The 27,656-nt window shown below is 46.0% G+C and overlaps 2 protein-coding genes across 2 annotated transcripts in view; both read right to left on the reverse strand.

The window, feature by feature from the left end:
- Window positions 1–10,195, reverse strand: part of Adss (adenylosuccinate synthetase) — a 46,222-nt gene extending 36,027 nt beyond the window's left edge. The window contains exon 1 of the mRNA XM_075871998.1: window positions 9,925–10,195. Coding sequence (XP_075728113.1) covers window positions 9,925–10,119 — 195 coding nt within the window. The 5' untranslated portion in view covers window positions 10,120–10,195. The remainder of the gene's footprint in view (window positions 1–9,924) is intronic.
- A 5,801-nt stretch (window positions 10,196–15,996) lies between these two features.
- On the reverse strand, window positions 15,997–26,945 carry LOC119164530 (uncharacterized). Its single transcript, XM_075871999.1, has 5 exons — window positions 26,735–26,945; window positions 24,620–24,702; window positions 19,567–19,793; window positions 17,742–18,767; window positions 15,997–16,433 (listed from the first exon to the last, which is right to left on the reverse strand). The coding sequence occupies exons 1-5, from the start codon at window positions 26,810–26,812 to the stop codon at window positions 16,090–16,092; spliced, it is 1,758 nt and encodes a 585-aa protein (XP_075728114.1). The 5' UTR covers window positions 26,813–26,945; the 3' UTR covers window positions 15,997–16,089.
- Window positions 26,946–27,656: the final 711 nt, after the last annotated feature.

Genomic DNA, 27,656 nt, shown 5'->3' on the forward strand with positions numbered 1-27,656 from the left:
TTTTCGCATATCAATTCACAATTACTGCACATTGTATTACTGCCTCACCATTGTTCTTGAGCCCAATATGGCAGCAGCATATGCTTTAAGTCGACTTCTACAGCAGCAGCCTTAAGCAGCAGCAGTAAGACAGGTCAGTGGCACAGGGCAACAATATTTTGCTAGTCTAGTAAATGGAGTGTGTGCTGCAGTACTTCAAGCTTATTCAAAAATTATGGTTATCCTAAATAAACAGTGCCTGTCATAGATATGAGGGCCTCATCTTCGAAAATAAACGTACGGAGAAATGACCCACGTAACTTGTACAGCATGTGAAAGTGTCTGCATCGCATACATGTCTATGCGTTTTGATATATGGACGTGTAATTGAATTTGATCGTAATGCTAGCGGCTCATGGCACCTATTACACATTTGCTTGTTCCTCTATGATTCATAAAAAGCAAATGTGCATATGTCTCCCGTTAAAAGTTGGCACACAATAACTCTTATGGAACGCTCTCAATGATAACACATCTTTCAATCACTGAGGACCGGTTTAACCAGTTAGAGGTTATTGTGTTGCCTTTATTGTTATGGCCGTTACAGTAAAGAGGCCTGCATGAAGAATCTGTCTTGAAGAGACAGCAGAGGAGTCATGAAAGGCTACAGGAAATGTTCTTGCGCAAAAATCGAAGAAAAATAAAATGCAGTTGGTCGTTACAAGCTTTACATGTTTGGCTCCTTGGGATAAGCTCAGAGATAAAACAGGGGCCGTGGTAGCCTGTGGTGCAACATGCTGCAAGTGAGAGCCCCACCAACTAGTAAGCACATTCGTGGTCTGCTCAAGCGATTTTTAGAGCCTGGCAACCAGATAAGTGCATTGCTACTATAAGCTGTGAAAATTTGTGCGGAGTGCTTCGGTGGTAACACTACTCATAACCAATCTGGTCAAAGCTGAAATTTGCAAAGAAGCCCCATTAACTTTGCTCTTCCCTGCCATTCACACGTGCGGAGACGAAGAGATCGCACACCTTGAAGAAATGCGTAGAGTGAGCGGTGTGAGCACGAAGAGCGCAAACAACAGTTGACAGGGTGAGTGACTCGAAGGAATTCGCAGCACAATCTATACCCGAAGAAAAGGATTGGTTCCTTTGTTGTCTGTTTCACCACAAACTTTTTCATGCATGATTCGCTGTCAACTAGCTCAAACAGGGGTTCTACATGGAGAAAGATCGTACGTCATAGTTCCCAAGTCAGGCAGGACACACAACACTTTTCGGAAGACTTTATGAGTTTATTAGGCGAGCCATCGTGCGCCGCCCAAGCGCTTGACATGATCCGAGTTATCTCAGATCCAGCAGGCTGGAACGTAATAGGATGGGAGAGTTTCTTTTTTCATTTTTTTAAGCTCCTAGCCTAAAAACCTAAAGGGCAATGAACTGATCTTTGCAGGTGTTGGTTTTCATGAGGCATGCCAAGAGCTGTCAAAAAAAAGAGGGGGAGGGGGGGGACACCATTGCAGCAACTGGTGTCGGCTGTTTACATAGCTGTAAATTTACGCACAGTATTTACAACATGCTGCGGTTGAAAGCCCAAGCAGCACTGTGTAACAAGAAGTAATCGACAAAATAAATTCGCGTATAATAAATGTAAACAATAATAACAGTGTGAAGCAACAGTGCACGGTATAGTAAATAAGCACAGTTAAAAGTGAGTAAGCCAAAGCAAAGAATAACTTCCCCATACACACTGTCACAATGTCAAAATCAAGGACATAAATCACTCATCAAGAAGAAGAGCTTCAGGTTGGTTTTCTTTGTATTTAAATATTACACACTACCGCCTACTTTTATGTCTCTGTGGCTCCTGCAATAGACTGAATGTCTGCACTGTTGATCTTCATTGCAGCGTAGTCATAGAAACATGCCGAGTGAATTTGCTCTGCCTAGCTATGTTACTGCCTTATTGAATACATAGTACCTGTTTACAACCTTTATTTCAGTGAACCTCAGCTAGAATACCAGTGACATCTACAAAGCTACTGCAAGGCTGTAGGAGGCAACCACCTGTCAAAAGAGCTTCACTAAATGGAAAATAAAGATGAGAAAGACAGCAATGACTCAAAGGAACAGACAATGCTTGCTCGTCAGGTGATCGCCTCATCATTCAAAACTGTTGCTGCGGTGCCAAGTGGAAGTGAAACAAAGAGGAAGGCTAATTTTAATCATCTGCCTGACCATCGCTAGAACCTTTCGTCACCTTATCTGCGAGTTTACAACCCGCACAGACACTACCGGGAAGATATGTAAAAGCTCTGTTTCCCTCCTTGTTGAATGTGTGTTTGGAGCACATGTTTTTGGCATGAAACAAATTGAGGTCTTGGGGAAAAAAAAAAGAAGAATGCGAATGTGTTGTGCTAACACATCGGAAAGCCAGGTTTGAAGAAGAATTATCCTTTGCAAGTTGAGTGCACAATTTTTAAACATAAATATTCTGAACAAGGCTATACAGCTTGGTAGTAACTCACCTCATGGATCAATTAGAATACTTTTCATGTCAGAGGCCACTGTAGGAAGCGAGAAATTCGACGAAATGTGTGTAAGACCTAGGATTCTTTGAAAGGCTAGAACTTGTGTGTCAGCTGCACAAAACATGGCTTAATCCCTGCAAAAGAAACCTAGGAACTCATAACGATGACACAATTAAAAGTGATGCCCAACGACACTCGAAAATTACGGCGTATAAGGGGTCATCAGTGCAATTAAAGCTCATAATTTCTTAGAAAGACTGTAGGAAGCAAGAAATTTGACAAAATAGCCATCCAGGAAAAACACGGCTCCGTTGTTTTGGCGAGCAATGACGGCCTGCTTGCAGGGTAGACCAGCATTTTCGTCATAAATGTGCTTCAGGCCAATAATCTCGCTTGCTATGCAAATGGTGTGTTGTCTTTGGTGACAAGTGAAACGAGACAAAAAAGGTAGCTTTACAGAATAAACCTGAGTTGGTAGTTTAGTACTGGTTCTTGTTTTGTATTTATTTATTTATTTATTTTGTTTATACAATACTGCAGACCTCAATTAGGTACATGCAGGAGGGCAGTACATAAATGCATACATTAATGAGTAAACTCAGAAAAAACAACGTAAAAAAAGCTATATGGAAAAACTATAACGAAATAAGTTTTTAAAAGACCCTAAAAAAATGAATAACAATACCTTCAGAAATAAAGTAATTATAGAGAACACAATGTGCATGCATAAATATTACATAATACTCTTACAAGATTAAAGACAACATTAAAACTTTTTGAACTATTCTAAAACATGAACACCAACTCTAAAGAGCGAAGGGTTAATTAAGGTGCCACTGTTGATAACAATAAACAGATATACGTTCAATAAAATCTGCATTTAATATTTGCAATACCTCCAGGTTATTCTAATAGTTGCAGTTCGTGGGTAAAAGGAAAACATAAACAAGTTTGTTCTGGTGCTGTATGGCGCTCTAATACCTTTGTCTCACACGCAGATTAAAAATAAAGAGAGGGAGGAGCAGGAGAATAAGCAGCATTTGTGTCTAAGAGAGATGCATTCGTGGAGCTGTGGTTTTTTCGGGAGAGCTCAATAAACACTCTATGAAAGCGCTGTGTTCTAGATTCTTACAGCTGGGTACTGTCACTGATAAACGGTTTCAGTGGCATAATAAACGAAACCGTGCACTAGAAATACATCGCTTTATTTCTGAAATAAATTATAGAAGTTAGAAACAGCTACTCGCACACAACAGATGCAACAATTGATGTATCTAAAGTAGAATAAAAGTATTCCAGATGAACGGGAGTGGAGCCGGTGAAGTTGAGCAACCAAACCGATTGCCTAACCGCACACCCCAATGACCAAGCTGAACAACGCAAAAGCTCGGGGCGTACACAGAGCCGAACACAGTGGCTTCGTTCGAACAGAAAACGAATGCCAGGCAGAACATTTCCAGATGCCCTGGAAAGATTCCAAGTGGGAGATCTGAGGAGCCCGCTGCTTTTTTTGTTACTGCTTGCGCCAATGGGAAAGACCCCCGAACTGCATCAGCAAAAGTAGGTTCCTTTCGCCAGCGAGCAAGGCTCTGAATGTGGGCAGCTGCTCGCAGTCGCTACGTTATCTGCACGTGTGAATGCACCGGATGCGGAGATAAGACCTCACCCCTACGATTTTTGTTGGTAAACATCGCCAGAGGAGCAAAGCTGCCTGCTGTGCGTGCGCGTGTATATTGAGCGCAGGCTGGCTGCATCCTTTCTCCTGTTTTCTGTTTTTCGCACCCGTTCTTTCTCCCCCCGTGCATTCAAATGTTTAAGACCTTACTTGCCGCGCAGTCTGTCACATTTGAGAAAAACCTTGAAGGAACTCTAGAGAGAAACAGTGGAACAGTTTATATTAATCAATGTTACTCTGTTAATTTTACTATCCCAGGTTCAATGAGAACGCAGAAAGAGAGAAAATGAGAAGGGGGAGAAAATCAAGGTCAAAAATTATTTATAGGTCTCACTAGCAGCAACTAAATCACTGCTGAATTCATTAGCAACAACTAGGACCTTGCAGACGCCTTCAAAGACTATGATGTTCCGACAGCTTCACAGTTGCAGCATAGTGCTTGTCATAAGGTCTTTATAAAACCAGCTTCAGTGTTCAGAACTACTGCTAACGATGACAGCCGTTCCTGCTTAGCTTGTGCAACATTTTTTGTGGCTTGTTGCAGTTATCTCGCTGCTACCGCTGTCATGAGGCTTAGATTGCATGGAAAGACAGGAAAAAAGAGAACTGTGACGGACACAGGCAGAAAGGGTCATCCACATCTTTTCTTGCCCCCTATCTTCCTAGGAGCTGCAAATGTCACACTTTCATACCAACAAGCCGAAAACGCTACTGCGAACGAGCTGCTGCTATGGCAACTTTACCATTGGATGGAAATTATGAGTGGGGAGACCTCTTTCCTACATCGCAAAGGCTATGTTTCAAAAAGTGAAATTTAATGGCTTTAAAAGCTTGCACGAAGTGGTCGCGTGGGGTTTCCTTTAGTGAAATCACTCCTGGGTTTCACTGCCTAAGGGCTGTCCATTTATGGTCAGTATGAAAACGATGTGGCCACCGGAAATATCAATTGTACAGCTGACTTTTTCAGTAGTAGCGTAATCGGCTTCCAACACACTCATCTTGAAACAGTACTTCACAAAAAAAAAAAAAAAAGAGAGAGAGAGAACTGAAATGACTTTTACGCCTTTTTATATCACGAACAGCAGTAAAGTTTTCAAAAAGGCAAAGAAACAAAGAAAATAATCTGAAAAAGCGTAACTTAGTAGAACCAATAGCAATAATCACTTTCTTTACCAGACTTTTCCAGCACATACATAAGGACTTTTTACAGCACATACATAAAAAATGTAAATTTGTAAAGACACTTCAGCTTCCGCCACAAGTTTCTTGCACTTAAATCTGAAGCGCCAAAACAGCACAGCATATATTCATGTTAGAGATTTTTCTTAGAGCGCAGAAAAGACAGGGACACGCAGAGAGAAGGCACGAGAATTTTTTTTTTTGTGCACACTACGAAAAATCTTCAACATGAATTCATAACAACTTGCCCAGCTATTAGTTTTATAATATATCTTATATACTGGTTATAACAGAGTAGAATGAAACATGCTTGACGACTGTTACAAGCATTTCAGAAGCCGGACGACGAACTAGGCAATAGCAGCTATAGATGCTACGTCACGTAAACAGCTTTTCAGACTGTCCTAGAGAATGTACAGACACGTCAGAGACTCAATTAAACTGACAACAGACTATTGAAGGAAAAAGAAAGAAATTTACGAGATGCATGTGAATCGCGTTATTTAACATGTCCAACCGATAACGTGCAATAAAGCTAGTGTAGTACGCAGAACTCTCTCATTAGCGCACAAGTCAGTGCCCCCTACTGCACTCATTAGGCTGTTATTCTTTGACCTAGTGGCCGTGTTTCACTGATAACAGATGCCATAGGAAAAGGAAATGTGTTTCATGACAAGGACTTGAGAGCAGGCGGATCGCTTCCATACTGCTTGTGTTATCTTTATTACCTATCTTAATTTCATCAAGTCTGAAGTATGACAAACAGGCTCTTCAAGCTGCTAGCAACGAGAGCTCATTGTTAACAATCTCACTTTGACAGATTCCAAAAGGTCCAGCTATAAGTGATCAAGTGATAACATTTATACTATGACATGATGTGCCCAATGCATAAGTGGCCAGATGACATTCTGTCAATGGTCTTATAATAGTATTTAAATCTTCACAAATAATAATTTGTTCTCCAATCATGTAATCAGTGTCTATCATGTAGGATAACTAGCCACTACGGCAGTCAAAAAGTCTTCAGGGGCCATGAACTATATCCAGAAAGATAGTTCCAGCAACCTCGAGGCAGTCAAAAATTTGGAAAACTCTTCAGAGGTTACGAACCCAACACTATCTAGCAATACAGTTACAGCAACCTCCAAACAGCCTTTATTTCCCACTTGAAACAGCTTAAAGGGACCCTAAAGATAAAAAAAAACGACTTGATTGAGATTGACAGACTGTACTCTGTGAACAATAATGCCCTATGTTTCACTATTGTAAGTTCATTATTACAGAAAAAATCAAAGTCAGTTACATTTTTAATATTCCCACCGAAATCTACACCCCTGATGTCAAAAAGTTCAAGAAGTGTTTTTCCTATTTTAGCGACATCGGTTCAATGAAATGTTCTAAAACTTCGTATGCTAGGTTCCTCACACCCCTGAATAACAATTTATTTCATTCTTATCGATTAGAAGCTAAATAGGACCCAGCAAACGCTTTCGAAAGATGCGACGTGGGAACACCAAGGTGGCGTTTTCCTCCACATTTCATTTTTCCTAGTTTTCTCGCTTTCAAGGCATCAGGTAGTGGTAAGAGTGGCATTTTCGGAATTACAAAATTGTACTTTACAAACACACGAAAAATCTTTTCGCTCTTTAGTGTCTTGCTAGAGAGCACTAGAAACATTGCTAGAGAGCACTAGATGACAGAAATTTCAGGGCCTCTCCGATATGGTGTCCCTCAATATTAAATCATTGTTATCGAATGCAAAACCCCAACAATTATATTACAGTTTAGTAGGCAAGCAGTTACTGCTACGCAGCAGACAGGCAGCCTGAGGCCCAGCAATATGAGTTTAACAGCAGAGCCCTGCCAACTTCGGCCACTATAAGGCAACTATTCCACGGTAATTTTATCCTAAATTTGCTATTAGCCCTCCCAAAATAGTCTAACTTGTGCAAAATCACCGTGCCACTGCCATTACACCTGTCAATCAAGTGGCAAATGGAAACCACAAAGCTGCAACATCAAAACGATGAGCACAAACACAACGGCAAATGATGTAGAAGAAACTTGAAAAATTCTGTGAAACAGCCAAAAAGTGCCAGCCCCCTTCTTCAAATTAAAGAAATAGAGGCGGCAAATTCCATTTTAATTAAAAAAAATATAATTATGGGCTAATTAATTTGCTCGCTTGAGCTGGCTTCGAATAATCTGTGCCAGAACAATTGGGCGGAAGCTCTCTTAGGTCACTGCATACAAAAAGAGTCACTCACGAGTTATTACAAAAGTTTCAGCTTTCTTTTTCATATTAGCAAACTGTTTAGCATACTAAAGCATCACGTGTTTTTGCAGCCTTCAATGCACCCTGCCTCCCTCGTTATAAGCAAATGGCCATGGCACACATGATTTCGAACAACTGGGGAGCGTTATTGGCAGATATGGAACAGAAAACAAGCTGATCAGCTTTGTATCATGACATCTTTTGGGGACATGACATGACATCTACAGGGGATCAACCCTGTAGAATGGTAACGCCCAATCACAGCAAATCATCAGCGCATTGGTAACGATACATTGATGTTGTCTGCTGCATGTTCTAGCCGGGACTTAATCATGTCGAGGAGGGAGTTGTTCCCTCACAATGTAGATGCAATTGCTTATTGGGCAGATTCTCATTATAGAGCGGTAAGAGAAGTTTTATCAGGCAGCTCTTCATTGCAGAGGAGTCTCAGTGGATCGCAACGAAAAGCATTTTCTGATAACCTCGTCAGCTAGCACCATTTCTGGACACCTTAAAAGCGCTACATACCAGTTGGAGATTATTAGCAATGGCTACATGCGGATAAAGGTGTGAATATGCGAGCAACTGCGAGTATATATCGGGTACAGGGGCGTAGCCATGGGGTGGCACACCAGGACCGTGACCCCCTTCCTCTACCCCAATTTTTTTTTCCGGCATGGCATTTGAGAGCAAAAAATGACCACTTCATGAGGGTGCCCTCCCAGAAATCAAGACGGTGTACCCCCCCTCCCCCCAAGAAAAGATTTCTGACTACACGCCTGATGCGGTATAACACCTTGAACGCACAATATGATCACAAGGTGTGTCACAGAAGAGCTCCGGAAATTTCGACCACCTGGGTTTCTTTAACGCGCTGTGCCACACTGCTAACTTGTCAATGCAATCTACGGCTGCAGCTCTTCATGCCAGAGGATTCTTAGTCGAGAGCGAAGGGCAATTTCTGGTCACTTTGCGAGCTCCCGCTGTTTCCAGATACCTTTGAAGCACTGCAGCCCTGCTCTAGATTATCGACAGCACTTACACAGCCTGGAGCCACGGATGTGCGACCTACTGCCAATGCCACACCGTTTGTTCGAATGCCAGCATAATGCACGGCCACTGGCCCCATTTAAATTGGAACCTATCTGCCAGTGACAGAATGACAACTTAGGTGTTTCGAATGCCCCTTTCACATGAGTCTAAAATACTGTTTCCCCAGCAGCCACTCTTGCGCTGTACAGACCGTGCGAACAGCCGAAAAAGCGCGCCAACTTTTTGCTTATCGACAGCATGTTTTCCGGCGTCACAAGCTGATACAGCTAATCTTTCACTGAAAAGCTACTGTCCTATCGAGCCTATATCATTAAGGCAACAACAAGATGCCCCCGCGTTCTACTTTCACAAACTATCTGCACCCGGTATGACATACTTTAACCCCCCCCCCCTTTTTTTATCTCTTCTCAATACACTTAGGAGAGAAGGCGGGGCCATTAGCATGCGCGAAACCTGTGATAACGGTTGTTCCCGCGAGGCAGCACGCCGGCCCGAATCAAGGTCACGCAAAAGAGACTTCGGTAAGCGCGATCCCGTACATCAACCACGAATACGAACATCGCTCACGTGAACATGTCAAACTCTGGCCTCAAATAATCGAAAATCGGCCAGAACGAGCCACCAAAATAAGAGCAATAAGTTACAACGAACGAGTCCAGGCAAGCGATATCGATGCACGACTTTCTCCACACGAGGCGAGCTTTCACGGCACAACCGCAAGCCCGAGTTCGCACCTACGTGCCCAAATTTTCGTTTTTAGAGACTATCGAGCTTGTCGCGGCTGAAATGCGTTCCACGATTCGGATCTACGCGTTCAAACAGGCGCGAAACGGCGGAAACCGTTACTTGCCACCCGTGTAGTGTGTCGTGTTCGCGCGCTTGCCTCACGTAATGCAAGTACGCCCCGGTTCAGCACAAACTGAAACCTGCACACCAAAGAAGAAACTACAATGCCGTCCGAAACAACGCACTGCGAGACAATGGAAGCCGTACTACGCGGCGAGCCGTTGAGGCAGGACGCTTCGGTATTTTTCCACCTGCTTTGCCGAGCGCACAGTTAGCGCCGGCATGGTTGCCACGAAAAGGGAACTCGCCACAACATAAGTCGCTTGACGCACGTGTATCGAAAAGAATGTATATACGAAAGAAAAGAAGACAGCTTTGCGAACAAAAGGAAGGACTGACTGTTGTAGTTGTGCTACAGCATGCGCGCGAACTCGGGCTTTTCTTACCTGACACCGGCACACGATCTGAGCCTCGCTGGCTAGGAGATCGACGATCTTCCCCTTGCCTTCGTCGCCCCACTGGGCACCCAGGACTACGTTGGCCCGGCTCTTTGGTTCGGGCGGTGCCCGGTGGAAGGCGTCCGGCAGGTCGGCACCACCGTTGACGCCGTTGGGACAGCCGAAATTGATGTAACCCGACATGCTGCCCTCGCGGACCGCCCAAATGCGCGCTCGCGGGTTGTAGCCTGGTTGGCCTAGCTCCTCGTCTAGCAGCCGATGGGGGGCCGGAGCGCGCTTTTTAGCTGCTAGAGGGCGCGAAGAGCGAAAACGGCAAATGAATGGCTCGCGCGGGACTTTTGAAAAAAGATATAGGGACAACACTGCCATCAAAACTTGTGGAGCACAATTTTCCAAAATGATCAGGTGTGACACTACCTTGTCGGTAGTTTTAAAGCTATATTACTGAATAATACATTCATTATTTCGTTATATACTGTGGCGCATAACGACGAAGCAAACGAACACCGGTGCACTGGTTATAGAAACAAGTACAAGTTCACTGCTAAATTTAACAATTTTTACGCAGAGTTATGGAGACGACTCACGTCAAGTGGGCTGAATTAATGGTTGAACTGATGACATAAAAAAAACTCTTTAAAAGGATGTTAATTACGCACCACGTATTTTAAAGAGAAAACGCAATTTGGCGCACTTCTCAGCTTTTTGTGCGGCGTGTGAATTTCTTTTTAGAGCAATAATTTACGTTAAACAAGTGCAACGAGGTCCAGTAAGCTGATATGTTGCGTAGCTTAGGATAAAAATCAGCTGCCATTAACAGCATCGCCACTCATCCACAATATACGAGTGGCTACGCACGTGGTTGGAACGCCTTTAGTGACTGATTTATTGATATGTCGGGTATAACGCACCAAAACCAACATATGAGTATTAGAGGCGATGTAGTGGAGGGCTCCTGTAATTTAGACCACCTGGGGTTCTTTAACGTGGAGCCAAATCTGAGCACACGGGCCAGCAACATTTTCGCCTCCATCGAAAATGCAGCCGCCGCAGCCGGGATTCGATCCCACGACCTGCGAGTCAGCAGCCGAGTTCTTTAGCAGCTAGACCACGATGGCGAGGCAACGCGTTAAGTGGGTGATGTTCTCTCGGTAATAGCTTTATTAAGAACTTCACAAAAATATTTGCCTGGGCCTAGACCTTTTCCGAAGAGGATCGCACACCTTGTCTCCTCACCCCATTGCTGAAGTGCACTTGACTGTGGCGCAAATACGTTTCCTGAACAGGGAGGAAGCAGAATAGAAGGAAGGGAATATCCGAGCTACGAACTGTTTAATGAAAGTCGGAAAAGCATACGGGAGAAAGAGCACGTTTCCGTGCATGCATGAACAACTAACACATTATTCTATTCCATTAATCTCTTACTAAATATTAATCATAAATTCAGTATGCATGATCCGCCGGAGTCATGGCCGATCCCCCAGCCTGGGGAATCGGCACCTACCCACTGAGTGGGTAGTTGCCAATTATCCAAGGAACATCATCATCAACATTAAGCATCCTGCCACCCGGTTCTTGTCCCACCCCTTTTCTTGGTGAGTGCCATTCATGTGAAGTCATCATCATCACATATTTGGCTGGTAAAATCCTTTTATCTTTAAGTACCTACCGTGCGTTTTCTGGCTGATACCCCTCGGTGGGTTGCGCCAGGACTTAAACCAACCAACGTGACGTGCAGTGACAAGGCCAAGACAACATAACATTGGAAAGTGCATTTCTGTCTAATGCCGGGTTGCTGGATGGCCCCCAGTTGATCCTGCAGGTTGGAGCTGCACAAAGCGGCCGACCACCGCGCCACAGCTTCATCTAGGGAGACTGCATTTTCTTCGTCTTCAATCGCACAATACCGAAGAATGCGCCTACGAGATGCGGGAGTTCAGCCGCATAATTGCAGTGACATATGTCTGGATATAATCGGGTCCTTCTAGCATATAGGCATGCGCCTGGTCCCCTTTCCATGGGGGGGGGGGGTGACGGTTCATCGCGCAGTGTCCCCCCTCCCTCTTATGTCAATGTACGGGACAGGCTTTACTCCCCCCCCACCCTCCTCTTATACCTGTGTCACACGGGAACATTTCAAAGAAGGCCATCAAGTCGACGGCCATCGAAACGCCGAAGCTCCATCGACTCAATAGAGCTGTCACGCTGCTACACGGCAGTCTTCTACGGCCGTTAAGTGGTTCAGGTGTTTCTCGCAAATATTGTGTGGTTTCGTTTTCGTGCCGTAAGTGAAAGAATATAAGCACACTTCAATATACACATGCGTCTGTTTTTTGTTGGTGGTGTGAAAACGTTTCAATAAATTGTTTATAGATAATTACGAATACAAGAGCAGGCATTCAACCGGTGGAAGTCGATGCTCTCATCCTGTCCTGTCCGTAGATTCTGTGATCTATCAAACGATTCATGATTGATATGTGGTGCTTAACGTCCCAAAACCACCATATGATTATGAGAGACGCCGTAGTGGAGGACTGCAAAAATTTTGGCCACCGGGGGTTCTTTAACGTACACCCAAATCTGAGCACACGATCTATAAAAAGAAACAGTCGTCGCCACCGATGCTCAGCAGTAAAACTGTGGCCACGTTTTACCGCTCGTAAACGTTAACACGTTCACGCTGTGTCTGAAGTTTTAACGCAGCTGTGGGGTGCTCCATAGGTACTTCGATAGGCTATTGAGTCAATGGCCTTTGAAAGTACCCGTGTGGCTGCTCGTGCTTGATAGTTGATTCAGTAGACATCGGTTCAATGGCCTTCCAAACGCCCGCGTGACACGAGTGCATATATATATATATGCTTTTGAGATGCACGCTATATGCTTTTGAGTTCGGGAAGGCCTGGGCTCATAACTGTCTCTTATCTAGCTACCGCTTGGGCTCTGTGAAGTTTGAGTTTGTTTTTTTTTTTTTTTGGAGAGAGGGACGAATACGCCTGAATTTTGATAAACTTTTGTAATCTCTCAGTATTTCGTCATTCTGTCACTCTGTCTTCAGTACTCTACTGGATTTCCATCCCCTTGAGACTGAAGAGGACCCTTCTAAGCGGGGCGTGGAACGTGAGGCCTCGTGCCATGTGGTGGGCCTCCTCATTGAGGTTCGATAGAGGGGACGTGTGAGCTCAGAAAAACATACGATGTGTCGATCGTTCTTCCTTCTCTTCGGAGGTGATACTGATACCCTCTCCGGAAGCAATACCACCCAGTAATTATTCTCGTATGAACACATATATGTGTTCATGTGAGATTACATAGTATGTGGCACATGTGTCATGATGTTTTTCAATAAGATAGTGATTAAAAAAAAGAGAAACACTTATCTAATACAATTACTGCTGACTTGTAACACACAGAGCGCGTGTGATGGGCCCTTTGAGACTCTTCGTTCACATATGTGCACGCAGATTGTCGTTCCTAAAGTCCCTGGACTTTATACTTTATACTAAAGTCCCTGGACTTTATAAAAAATCTAAGGACCTTAATTTTTGCTACTTGTCTCGACTGGCTAGTTAAAAAATATGCATTAATGTTCTTGCGAATCGAACCTCTTGTGCAAGAAATCTGTCTTCACTTAACTTCATTTTGCAGTGTACGGATGCATACGATTACTTAGCGGAAGGAACTATTTTTGACGACTCGTTCGACGTGCCCTTTTCCGCGAACTTCGTGGAAAGCATAATTTGTACGAGCTAGAAACGAACGTAACCAAAAACGCAATCGCCGCATGTGTTTCTAGCCTGATATTCGATTCGATTTGATAGAAAATCAGACCATATAAATGACTTGCGGAAGTAGATGTATCGTATCGATATAAACCATGACGAAAATCAAGGAATGGTCCATCAAGGCGACGAAAATGACGATTAGAAAAGAGGTGGTGTTGTCGTTGCCACCCTGCCATCTTGGCTGAAGGACTCTGTGCACTCCGTGTACAATCTGTAAATGTATTTCTTTCTACGTTTTGTCTATACTCTCACCCCGTGACATTTGGGTGGAAGTGCTGAGTACCAAGACGGTATAATGGAGCTACGCAGCGGCCGACGTTTGGTTTCCTCCTAAAGGTCAGAAGTTGAGCACCCTAACCGCAACACTATGGTCCCTAGAATACACTCAAGGGACCATAGTCCACAGAATATATTCTAACGACCATAGCAACACCACCAGGGTTTAGGGGTTAGGTATACTCTATATTGTGCAATGTTCAGATTTACGTTACAACCACGCAATAACAGAGGGGAGCATAAAATAAGTAAGCATGAACAGGCGCTGATCAACTGAAGTTTTATTTCGGAAAAGCAAGCCAATATAAGGAACAAGAGAAAAAGATTATGACACGGGAAAGGCGGAGGGTTTAATATCGTTGCGATGTTGAAGTTCTAATTCATGTAACGAAAACGTTAGTCGCTTTACGCGCTTAAGTAGAACGCCTTGCGGCGAATCGGGAAGATTCCCCACTGAATAAATATGTAATATAGTCGGCACTTTTATGAAGAAACAGGAAGTGGCCGGCCTAAACATTTCCGCAACACAAGCGCCATATTTCTATTTTTTTACGTGACAATAGCACAGGTGGGTGCGAATAATGAGGACGTTTCTGCGTTTAGAGACATCGAAAAGGGAATAAAAGTAAAATCTAGGCTACAGTTTCCTGTTAACATGCATGCGATTACTCTCTGTTTTTTTTTTTTTTTTTGCGTGTGGCCCTTCAGAGAGCGCATCGAATAATATTGCACCGACCTGCCGCTTGTGGCTGCGCTGACTCCCACGTCAAATACAGTGAGATGGAAGAACATCCTACCAATTGGGAAATGAGCGCAGGATTTTGCTCTTTCATGAAAGTTCATTTTCCTGAGCTGCAGGTCAGCGACATGCCGTCCCATTTACCCGAAGCAACTTCAACCCACACTGTCTCGTGGTGCCAACTCAAGACTATCGTCATTATGAATTGGCACGCGCACTCTCTTCATTGTCATCTTCATCTTCTACCACTTCATCTTCTGCGTCACTGCTTTAACACGTGCGCTAGTTTGTCCGGCTAGGAATGCAAAAACTCTGATGGGCGAGAGAATAGTTGCGGACAGAGGTACGGAAAGAGAAGAAAGAGACAGAGCGAGAAACAGTCAGACGAAGAAATTAAAAAAAAAAGAAACACGACAACAGAGAAAGAAGAGAGAGCATACCTAGCCATGTGCAGCATAGTGCAACTGAAGTCTAGCTGAAAGACGAGTTAGTTTGTGAAAATACATTTTATAGGAACTTGAAGCGCGGACTGTGACATGGACAAAGGCTCGTTCACACCAAAGGCGGCGCGGCCAGAGCGGCGACGCGAAACGCGGGGAAAACCTCCTCTCCAGGCGGTGAAAGCGGGAGGAAAACAAGGCGGCAAGCTCGATCGCTTTTCGCGACCAAGTTTTTTTCCGCCCGCTAAAGCTCGCCGCTATGCCGCAGCCAGTCGGAACGCCACGCGGTAGAGGCACGGTGGTGTACCTTTGGGAGAAGTATTTCCACGTGACAGTGACATATCCTGCATTTTAAGTTACTTCCTTTCTAAAAGATTTCTTGAATAAACTGCTCAAAACTAAACTGTTTTTCTACTCATTTTTGAATTTATGCACCAATATTTAATCGAGATGGACATTAAAATGCTGGACATACCTCCGACAAAAATGCTGCTAGCAGACGACGAAAAAGTGTATTCATGACGTAGTGTGCGTGGTGGAAAGAGTGTAAGCAGCACAGTGTAGCTAGGGGTAGGGAAGAGAATAGAGGGCGAGTAGGAGGGGAAGGAGGAGGTAAGAAGTTGAAGTGTGCATAGCATATTACAGTGTAAAAGGGGTGGGAAAGGGGAGTGTGGGTAAGAAGTGGAGAAAGAAGTAGGGAACGCTACCCTCTTTCTCGCTGCCTCACACTTCACACCACAGTGCGTACAGTTGCCCCCGGTGGTGCACATTCTTTTTCTAAGTGTGACGAGACGCAACCATCACAACGTTATGATCCTTTAAGTCGTTTACCCGTCAGTTTTATTGAACCTTACATTCGTCCAGCCACTTCGGTCGTTCAAGATGGCTGGGCGCACTAACGGACATTGCCACGGGCTCACGCTTCATTCGAATACAGCTGAGCCACCGCCACGTCCTCACTCCTGGTAGGTGTGAGGCGGACCCATACAACGTCTCCGTCTAGGGACTCCCCGCGGTAGACGTTGAAAGCACGGACGCCCAAAGTGCAAGACTTGGTCGGGCTGACGCTGGGAGCCACGAGTTCCGTCGCCTCGGGGCTCAGCACTACGCTGGGTCTGCTGGTCCTGACGTTATCCTCGACGCAGGCGACACTGACTTCGTAGCCGGTCCGGGGTCCGTTCCACGATTCCGGAGGGAGCCAGGTCAGGTAGCGAGCGCCTTCGCGTTCCACAACGGACACGCTCCGGGGTTTGCTCGGGGCTGAAGTGTAAACAAAAAGTATTTTGTAATTTTGATTTCGGAATGTGCATTGTGAAAATTCACGAGCCATTTCCCTGTCCAGAAAATGGGGGCAAGTGAAGCTTTGCGCCTGTGCAGCTGACGTGCTGTAACTTTTTTCTTTTTGTTTCTTTCTCTATCTTTCTTCATTTTTTTCTCTTTCTTTCTTTCTCTTCATATGATTCCCTTTTTCTTTCTTTCTGCCTCTCAGTTCTTCCTTCCTCTCTTTTTTTTTTCTCATTGCCAATTGTTTCCTTTCTCCACGCCGTGAGTGGGATCTTCGCCGAGCCAGTTGGTGCGCGATCTGAAACTGAAGGGTTCCAGCAAGTTTCAGGCGGGTGTCTAAAAAGACAGGAACGCACTGGAACAGTCTTTTCTCGTGTGTTAGTCTTTTCTTGCGCTCCCGTCTTAAAATTGCTGGAGCCCTTCACTTTCACTTCGCCCATGTGCTTATCAGAGCAATATAAACTCATTTTCTGCAGGCAACTACAACGGTATACTGCGTTCATGTCCAGGCAACAATGAAATGTGGCAACGTGAAACGAGTCGTGACCTCGATAAAAGAACAGATTGTCATATCAGAAAGAGCTGATTACCGACAAGAACCACTATCGAAAGCATCAATTACTTCGAAATGGCGCATGCAAATACGCACGCGACAGGCGAATTTCCGAAGATCGCGTTTCCGTCCACTGGCGCCAGGTTTTATGAGTAGGCTGCCGCCGGAGTCCGTCACCTATGAAACGCTTCGATTTAAATTAAACGAAGTCACGCGGACACATTCCGGACCCACGAGCAGCTGCTATAAAAAAATCTAATGGGTAATTATTACTCAAGGTCGCGTTGGTGTAAACACGGTTAATACAGCGCGCCAATCATTCAAAGGTTGACAACTATTGTACAAGAATGTTTTATATGAAAGCGGGATCAAGCACAATTTTATGTGAAAGCGAGATCAGGAACACAGGGAGGAAATGAAGCAGCCGCCGCGATTCAGGGGCACACACCGAAAATAAAGTAAGGATTCAGCCATGCGTTATTAAGTTGCGGTAAGGCATGCTAGTTAAACTGAACTGACGCAGTGAGATTGAGTAGTTTCGAATTGGTATCGCAAATAATGCTGTGAAATACTCAAGACACCCTCAGAGGTATCAAAAATATACTCGAAAATATATATGCCTTGCGATTGGTCACACTCGAACACATCGAAAAGTTTTGGAGCACTCGCGAGTGTTCCGATAGGCCGCACTCTTACCAGAGTATACGTTCGAAAACTCGTGAAGAACTTACGTTCGGCTGGTGTTTCGAAGGCTGTGTTAGCGCTCTCACCCACTGCAGCGACTCCGATCGCTGTGACTCCTGGCGTGACGGTGACCGCGTAATTTGTCCACGGCTTCAAGTCTACAAGGTCCAAGCCGCCATTACTCGCAGGGACTTCTCGCACCACGTACTGTTCCAGGACACCCTCACCGGCATCCAGCAGCTGTTCTTCGACGACGTTTGTCCCAGCGTCCTCTGCAGGCCTTTGATTTTCGTTCGCGCTCAGCCTAACGCGGTAGTGAGCACCGGCGACGCCGTCGAGCTCTGCCAGCTTCGACCAGGAAACGTGAGCCGATTTGCCAGTCACCTCGCTGACGACCAGATCTTCGACTCTCGGAAGCTCAGGTGTCCAACTCGTACCTAGTGTCACACTGGCTTCACCTTCGAATTCATTACCCGGAATTTTAAAAACCGGTCGCACAGAGGCAAAAAGAGTGGCGAAATTTCGCACTCCAGGGAAGGTCACTCTTGTGCGACCACCCTGGACCGTCGTGTTGAGGCAGCCTTCGTCAGCGAGTGCTTGAGAACCCACGCATAGAGTGACTCGGTATTTGTGGTGTTCGACTGCCTCCGGGTCTGGGGCCGTCACAGTCCATTTGGCGGACACGTCGCACAGAGAAGGCTTTCGATTGGTGGTCGAGAGGGTGACGTCAGACACGCGTACGAGGCCTTCTGGATAGGTCGTAGTTGTAGCGATCTTCGACGGGCGTCGCACCGTGGTGTTGCCGCTTTGCCAGACCGCGACAACCTGGACGGCGTAAGTGGTGTGGGGCTTCAGCTGGTCCACTGTTATAGAGGATCCGTTGGTGAGTGCGGTAGTCTTGCCCTCGGCGGGCGCGCTGTCCTGGCGAGGTCCGCGCTTCCACCACGACACCTCGTAGTGCTTCACAACGCCGTCGTCACTGTCACCAGCGTCGTGAATGTTCGTCCAAAAGGCTTCCAATTTCTTGGTACCACCCGATGAAACTTCTAGGTGGGGGACTTTTTTCGCAGGTTCTGAAAAGAACGAAAGTGAACGAATCAATAAATCGACCAATAAATAGGCGATTGAACGGACTAATGCCTCATGACTCTGACACTATGGGCAATGCAATTAATACGAGTGACAGACTACACATTAGTCCACGAGGAGGGCGCTTTTTTTGACAAATTACGCGGTAGGCGACAATCAAGTGAACTCCGAAAAAGACAATATTTCTTTGGCTCCTTTTTGAGGGTTGGCTTGCCACTCACACAATTCTCTTACAAGAGATACGTACGCTCTTTGGAGATCATTACACTCTCTTTGGAGAGTCGTGCAATCTTTCAGAGCCTCTATGGCACTTCGGTGAATGCAGCCGTAGCCTAGATGTTCTCTAGTCAAAATACTGTCATTTATTATTCCGGGCAAAACTGATATTAGGGCTAGTTGGTGACACAATACGGGCGGTAGCAACGCAAAAACTCACGCTACGAAGAGAAGGGACACAAACAAGCGCCGACTCTCGAGTGAAGATTCATTGAAATATACAAATTATCTGAGCACATAAGATAAACATACAGAACATGCGCAGAGACGTTGACACGGCCCCTCAGTGGTCCCTCTGCGCATGTTCTGTATGTTTATCTTATGTGTACAGATAATACGTATATTTCAAGAGTCAGCGCTTGTTTGTGTCCCTTGTCTTCGTCGCGTGAGTTTTTGCGTTGCTACCGCCCATAATTCCGGGCAACACAACTTCTCTAAAGAGTGCCTACACGGAGAAACGCTCATCGAAAAATGATACTTCACGAGCAGATTACATATACACACTACCTGAAGCCAAGGTGCGAACAGTCCTGCAAACCGGCGATGAAAAGTTGGCCGGCGAGCACTGAGTCTGCACGCAGACCGTGTGGGTGTAGCCGGGCCTCAGGTTCAGCTGAGTGGTGGTGAGACCCGTGACGCCTTCGCTGCAGTCCGAAGAATTGGCGTCCGCCGAACAGACGTTCGCGTAGACACCCGGAAAGCCACACGCGCAGTGCAGGGGGCTCGGAAGGTGCCTGCGCGTTGTCGATGCACGTGGGAACCAATTCGAAATTGGGTGCGTCGCAACGATGTACAATGATCACTGAGAAGGTGAGTGATCGGTTATAGCGAACTAACTACGAATCTTGGTTAGGCACGACTTGTTTCAGTTGCAGAGCCCCCTCCCCCCCCCCCCTTCTCAACGATAATCTAATGGGGCCCCTATGCCTGCCCCATACGTTCGCTCAGGCGTAGCCTCTCTCTGCATTGGTTCAAGCGTGGGGTACGGTACTGCATTCAACTTTTGGACGATAACGGCGGCCGAGTACATCTGATCGATGGTGGCTGTAAGTTAGGAGCTCGTAATCACTTTTCAGTTTTTGCACTCTCTCCAAAGGAATGGCCACCCCTTCAGCCTAGACGATCTGTTGAGCCTCAACAGAAGCCGCCTACACGACCTGTTGAGCCTCAACAGAAGCCGCCTCAAGAACAAGCACAAAATTCTGCAACGGCCGGGAAGCCAGATCATCGCGTGATGGTGATGCTAAGATTATTAGTGGACACCATTCGCATGTTGTTAAGCGACATGAATACACCGTCAGCCAAAAGTGCCCTTCAAGTACTGGATGCGCTTAGTCTAGTACTAGCAGCCCTAGAATAGACCATGGCTAACCCACCACTGTCTTTCACGGATGAGGTTCGTAAAGCAGCAATACTGCAGTGGAATGCCAGGGGACTGAGATCGCGCATTGGTGACTTTCGTCGATTTGTGTACGTCAATATGTTTCCCGTAATCGTCATTTGTGAACCGAACTTATCGAGTGCAATACGACTCTTGGGATACGAACCTTTTAGGTCGTCTACTGTTACTGAAAGCAGCAAGGTTCTGGTGTACATTCGCCGAGACCTCACTTACATCCTTAAACCTGTACCACCTCATGACGGAAACCAATACGTATGCTTAAGAGTGAAAAAGAGGAGACTCAACATCACTGTGGTTGGCGCATACCTATCACCATCAAGCCGTTTCGATCAAAAAAGACTACGAGACATCATAGCGTTAACTCCTGACCCGTGTGTTATCATTGGGAATTTCAACGCTCATCATACATTATGGGGAAGTCGGAATACCATCATGAAGGGCAGAAGCTTGGTGTCTTGCCTCCGACAACCAACTTTGGTTACTGAACGATGGCAGTCCTACATTTATACGTGGCTCCACATACAGTAGCTGTCTCGACTTGGCTTTTGTTTCGCGAAGCCCAGTGAAACATACTGAATGGTTCACGGATATAGAAACGCACGGGAGTGATCACATTCCAACATACGTCAAGATCAGAGGATTGTCGCCTCCTAAAGTGCGCGACATGGTTAAAAGAGTGGACTGGAAAAAATTTCAGTCCCGTATGGAAGACCAACGCCAAGAACACATATCCGATTTACAAGAGGCCGTCAAGAGCACTGTAAAAGAGACTGTGTGTACGATCCCATGCCCTGTAAGAATCACGGACATCGACATAGAGCTGGAGCAGCTTCGAGCCTTGTGACGACGAGCTGAAAGAAGGTACCGGTGCACGAAGGACATAGAAAATTTACGGACTGCTAGACGTATGCAGAAGAAGATCAAACGTCGGTTGGACAAGCTAGAATTCCAACACTGGATTACTTTCCGCGAGTCACTCGACCCTCGTAAGCCTTTATCGCAGATATGGAGGACGGTTAGAGGTTTGCGGTCATCACCCATTCAGAAGTCACCATTCAAGGCCTTAGCCCTTCACCAAAATCGACCAGATGTGGACGTTGCTGAAGAGCTCTGTGCCGGATTATCAGGGCAAACTCCAGCCATCAGCAGCTCACCACTTTCGAGCACTTGTCCACCACCACGTGACTCCTGTATGGACTTCCCGTTCACCATTCAGGAGCTCAAAGCAGCACTCGCTTCAGGCAAACGGACCTACGCACCAGGACCTGATGGAATCTCCTACAGAGCCCTATGCCATCTGGGTGAGCGCGCGAGAATAGCTCTACTTCAGCTATATAATGATTGTTGGCTAGAGGGCACTGTCCCCTTAAGTTGGAAAACTAGTCGTCTAGTACCATTACTAAAACCTGGCAAATCACCATTGGTACTCTCCTCCTATCGCCCGATCGCATTGGCTAGTTGCGTGGGTAAAGTGATGGAGAAAATGATTCTCGGCAGGCTCGAGTGGTACTTGGAGTATCATGAGATCTACCCAAATTCCATGGCTGGCTTTCGACGTAGTCGATCACCGATCGATAGCGTCATCGAGCTAATCACGTACGTTGAACACGAGAAAGGCCATAAGCGTCTTTGCACCTCTCTGTTACTTGACGTCAAAGGAGCCTTTGATAACGTTACACATGAAGCTGTCCTTGCTGCACTAGAAGAGATTGGAGTGGGTGGCCGAATGTTTAAGTGGATACGCAGTTATCTCCAAATGCGATCCTATTTTGTGAGTACAGAGACCGGGAACACGTCTACACATTTCAATTGTCGTGGCGTCCCTCAGCGTGGTGTACTGAGCCCCGTGCTATTCAATATAACACTAATCGCTCTCAATACGCACCTACCAAACAATATTTATCTATCAATATACGCTGATGACATCTGCATCTGGACATCTGCGGTAACTCGCCTGCAGTTACGAGCGAGAATACAGAGAGCTGCTACTGCAACTACTTTGTATCTACGCAATCGAGGCCTGGAAATTTCCTCCGGAAAGTGCGCTCTTCTGGCATTTACGCGCAAACCCATGTCGAATTACAGAGTGTCAATTAACGGTCAAAATATACCATATCGTCGATCTCACAAATTTCTGGGTGTCATAGTCGACAGAGACATATCATGGAGCCCCCATGTGTCGTATTTGAAAAAGCGATTGACAGGCATATGCCATCTTTTCAAGTTTCTCGCTGGAAAGACATGGGGAATGCAGCCTAATGCTATGTTAAGACTTTACAGGGTGCTTTTCCTTGGCTTTTTACGATACAGTCTGCCTGCATTATCAAACGCCAGCAAAACAAGTCGACGCATGATACAAAGCGTTCAGGCACAGGCGCTTCGAATATGTCTAGGTCTTCCTCAGGGTGCCTCAACAATGGCGACTATAGCTATAGCCAAAGACCACCTCGTGCAGACCCATATTGAAATTGAAGCTTTGAGGACGCACATAAGGCATGTGGGCCGGACTCCTCATCACCACCTAGCCTTTCTACCAGTAGATAGACCTCATACTTCCTTTTGTCGAACAATAACTACACATGGTGACTCCCTACCAACTGGTTTTACGCCCGCGGCGAGACCTTCAATTCCTCGACGGTGCCTCAAACAGCCAGTCATCAACGTGACAATACCAGGCATCCAGAAAAAACGAGATTTCTCAATACCAGCCCTCAAGCAGCTCGCCTTACTTCTGCTGTACGAGAAGTACCAAGACTGCACCCACGTCTACACCGACGGCTCCGTCCTGCCAAACAGCTCAACAGCGGCGGTCGTTATTCCAACGCACGCCACAGCCATCAAATTCAGGATAGCTCATGCAACCACAACAACGGCAGCAGAGCTTGCAGCGCTTCGCGCTGCGCTGCGTTTCATTAAGGACCAAAGCACGCAACGGGGGACGATTTTCTGCGACTGCAAGGCGGCACTGCAGTCACTTCTGTCAAATCTACGCCATGGTCCACACGAGCAGTTGGTATTTGAAACAGCAGAAATGCTATACCATATAACAGAGAAAGGGCACCACGTTATATTTCAGTGGTTGCCAAGCCACTGTGGAATTATCGGTAACGAACGAGCTGATCAAGCTGCCCGTTCAGCCCATACAGAAGACAACGACCAGTCAATACCTCTCTCAAGGACGGACGCTGCTAGGAGGCTCCGCATTCTTGCTCGCCAACGCTCCATGGCTCTTTGGAATGAGCCTCTCTTTACGCATGCAAGATTATGATCCCTTGATCCAACGTTAAGCATGCAGCTTCCAACAAAATTCGACGAGGCGACGCTACTGCTCTGTGCAGACTATGGTTGGGAGTCGCGTTTACCCGTGCGTACGCGTTCCGCATAGGTATGGCTGACACCACCGACTGTGCACACTGCGGAGATGAAGAAACAATTCGACATATCCTGTGTGACTGCCCCAAATACAACCTGCAAAGACAACACCTTTCTAATAAACTTAACAGGTTAGATGACCGGCCGCTGTCAGAAGAAAGTATACTGCGCCATCGTCATGACTGATCGTCACAGAAGAAAGTCGTGCAAGCGCTACTGGGCTTCTTACGAACTACTGGCCTGTCGGAACGCCTCTGAGTGGACTGATTTTGTGTGTGCGTGTGTGTCGGTGTTTTTCTCTTATTTATTTTTAACTCTCCCTTTCTCATTCAACCCCCTATTCCCCAACCCCAGTGTAGGGTAGCATACCGGATACTAGCATCTGGTTAACCTCCCTGCCTTCCTTTTTTCTCGTTTCTCTCTCTCTCTCTCTGTTGCATCCAATGATGAAGCTCGCTTTCTTTCAAGATTGACCATTGAAGGGGGGGGGCACTGCTGTTAAACTTGGCCTACTCCAGTATAAATCAGTGCGTACGCTTATCAAGCGTGGGGCCAGAATTTCTTTTTTTGGGGGGTGGGGGGTACTTGTTGAAGACCTTGTTGAATTATTTATTCAGGCTGAAACAACCCTTTATTACGAACTTGGGGGAGGGTGGCGGGGCTAGGATACGCTTTTTGGCTACGGGCCCAACGCTTATGGCGAAGCACCAACGGCAATACTAGCTTTAAATGAAAAAAGCTTTCGCCCCTGCAGGCACGAGCGTGCCAGTATGCAGGTATACTCACTCCGTCGCATTCCATCTGAACGTGACAAAGTCGCTGCCGACGTCGACCACGTCGACACTCGAAGGTTCCGGACAAGACGCAGCCTGCGGATAGAGAATGCATGAACGAAGTGTAAAGTCGTCAGCAGGCTGAAATCGAACGCTCCGCGGCGTGGGCAATGGTTTCACTGAAACCCGTCGCGAAGCGCTGGCCGCTGCTGCCGAGATAATACATTGGCATGCTTGGACAGTACGTCGGCATGCATTGCTATAGCATCTCGGCAACAAAATCCAAAGCTAAGCGGCGCTGGCGTCAATCAAGTCTTTTCTGGACATGCTGCGGAGCATTCCAGTTACGCTTGCCGACGACTAAAGATGCGATGCAGAATAACCGATAAGTGGGCAAGTTATTTGTGACTGATGATCGTAATGATGACGATGGTGATGATGCCCTTCTTCTTGATGGTGCACGTGCATAAAGGGGAACTGGCCAAGTACTGAGAAGAACCAAGTGTTGGACGAGTAGCTATGCCATTGTGGATGGCTTGTCTGTGCTCTGTTGCTTCTTGTCCGTTTTGTTTTTGTTTTGCGCAAAATGCCATCGTATAACAGTTACCGAGTGGTGTAATATGTTTAAAGGCACGCTAAAATGAAACTACGAATCCTCTTAGACCGATAAATTTTGCTTTTAATGCAACGATGTCTTTAATATAACCATCACAATTCTACAAATGGAGGGGCAATTCCAGGTCAAAGTTCCATTCGAAAATCTAGAGCCGAAAACTCCTAGCGTGACGTTACGGGATTTCAAAGTGTATTATTCGTATTTGGGGGATATTGGCTTCACAAAACTCGTTGAATTTTAATATGATAAGCCTCCGGCCCCATCAAAGGACAGCGTACGTACCATGTTTTTACCAATTAGGGACGACATAGGCCTTACCAGACGACATCTACGAAGGCACGGCAATTGGTGCGGGAATTGCAAAGTGGCGTTGCCACCCACACTTGCTTGTTGGGAATTTTCTCTTTCACCAAGCGTCTTCTCGTGTCATTCGGGTATTGCTAGAGAGTAATAAACAGTACGAGAACAATCGTTTTCCTGTTTAGTATCTTTTCAAGGTCAAGACGTACCGATCTGAGAAACAGTGAAAACGTAGGTGAATAAATGAAAATGCTTATCAAGCAAGCGGCCAGAGCAGATGGGATATATAACACAAATAGTGAATACTTTGGGACTAAAAGTATAACGCAATGAAAGTCGACTGGAGCGTCAAATTTTTTGTTCATTTATGTAATCGAACACAACAGAGGAGATATCTCTGTGGCTATAACTTAATGTCGTGCCGACATAAGATAAAACTAATGCGTCTTATTGCTAATACTATATTCTATCTATATTCTATAAAAGTGGAGCTACAGATACCTCTTTCTCTCATTAGAATATCGGCGACTCAATAATTACTGAGTGTACATGCCCTGTCTTCCTCTCAATCCTTGCGTATTCGTTCCTTAGCACTACTCTGTCATAATAATGTATCGAAAGGATGCGCAGACGGGCGTACGTATCCGCCAGCGCGGAGATTAGAGATGTGCTGGTGCTGTCAGTTGGTAACATCCGTTGTGGTAGATATGCGAATAAATTCTTTGTTCCGCTTTTTAGCGTCCTATATGGGTATAGTGTTGCGTCTTTACAGGATGCACCAACTGTCTGTAGTCAGAGTTTAAAAATATGCAGTCACACTCACGACTGCACGTTTCCGGCTATCGCACGAAGCCACACAGCTTGTTTGGTGTTCCGCTTAATTGCTTAAATAGGCAGGACCAATCAGGCCACTTTAGAAGCAACGAGGCTGGGCGAACAGTTTATATTGGAAAATTGTAAATTGGCTTGCGAAACGCCTAATTAGATAGTCTATAACATTGACTCTAATATGTACCAGTATTTGGTGCTTACTACAGATTCTCTGGATATTTGCCGCTTTTATGTATCTTGCTCGGGCTTTATGACGCAATGTATTTAGGTGTGATTTTGGGGTGCAAATGAGTTTTAGTTCATATAACGTGAGATTCGTCCCAGCCTGGACAGCAGACAAGTCATCAGCATTAAGGTACGGATAACGAAGCACGCACTTACATACGTCAGCTGGACGGCTGCTAAAAGACACACCGTGGATACGAGACACGTCATTTTGTTGGTTGCGAACGGCAACATTGTCACGCTTCTCCAGGTCTTCGTGTCCGCACGAGGGCTGCAATCACGCACTCAAAGAATCGATGTGCGTATCGCGCGCATGTCCCGCAGATTGGCACGAACGTAACCCTTGCACACCCTGCAGGCCGTCTCGAAAGTATGCCCGAAGACCTGCCAAGACTCGGGACGTCTTATTGCCGTCTCGCGACGACTCTACGTCAGCGACTTATATCGGATTCTGCCGTGGGAGCACGATAAAAAGTCTAAAGTGTGCCGGTTCATTGACAAGTAGGTCGCTGCTCTCGTATCGTTTCCTTGCAGCAGGCACTCGTGGAGGCGGAACTGCAAGTGCGAAGGGATTGGCAAACAAGAAGAAAACGCTCTTTAGAGTGCCCTTTGTAGGTGAAGCAAGAAGGAGCGAAATAGTGGTTCCCCCTGCTGGGAGTCAATTACAACCTAAGAAGAGGCACAAGCAGCCTCTAGAATCGCTGCGCGTTTGTCAACCACACACACACACACACACACACACACACACACACACACACACACACACACACACACACACACACACACACACACACACACACACACACACACACACACACACACACACACACACACACACACACACACACACACACACACACACACACACACACACACACACACACACACACGCACACACACACACACACACACACACACACACACACACACACACACACACACACACACACACACACACACACATATATATATATATATATATATATTGTAATGAATTAATTAATCTGAATAACGGACGCTCTGCTGGCAATGAAGAAGACGACGATGATCGGTGGCTGCAGTAGTAGCTCGCGCACGC

Source organism: Rhipicephalus microplus, chromosome 8, assembly GCF_043290135.1.
Source record: "Rhipicephalus microplus isolate Deutch F79 chromosome 8, USDA_Rmic, whole genome shotgun sequence".
Lineage (NCBI taxonomy): Eukaryota > Metazoa > Arthropoda > Arachnida > Ixodida > Ixodidae > Rhipicephalus > Rhipicephalus microplus.

What these genes read in the sequence shown, in the direction of transcription:
- LOC119164530 (XM_075871999.1), bottom strand. Translation starts at nt 26,812, where the DNA reads ATGTTGCCGTTCGCAACCAACAAAATGACGTGTCTCGTATCCACGGTG. An exon ending in TTCAGATGGAATGCGACGGA is followed by an intron (nt 19,794 to 24,619) that starts GTGAGTATACCT and finishes GACAACGCGCAG; the next exon opens with GCACCTTCCGAGCCCCCTGC. An exon ending in TGTTCGCACCTTGGCTTCAG is followed by an intron (nt 18,768 to 19,566) that starts GTAGTGTGTATA and finishes CGTTCTTTTCAG; the next exon opens with AACCTGCGAAAAAAGTCCCC.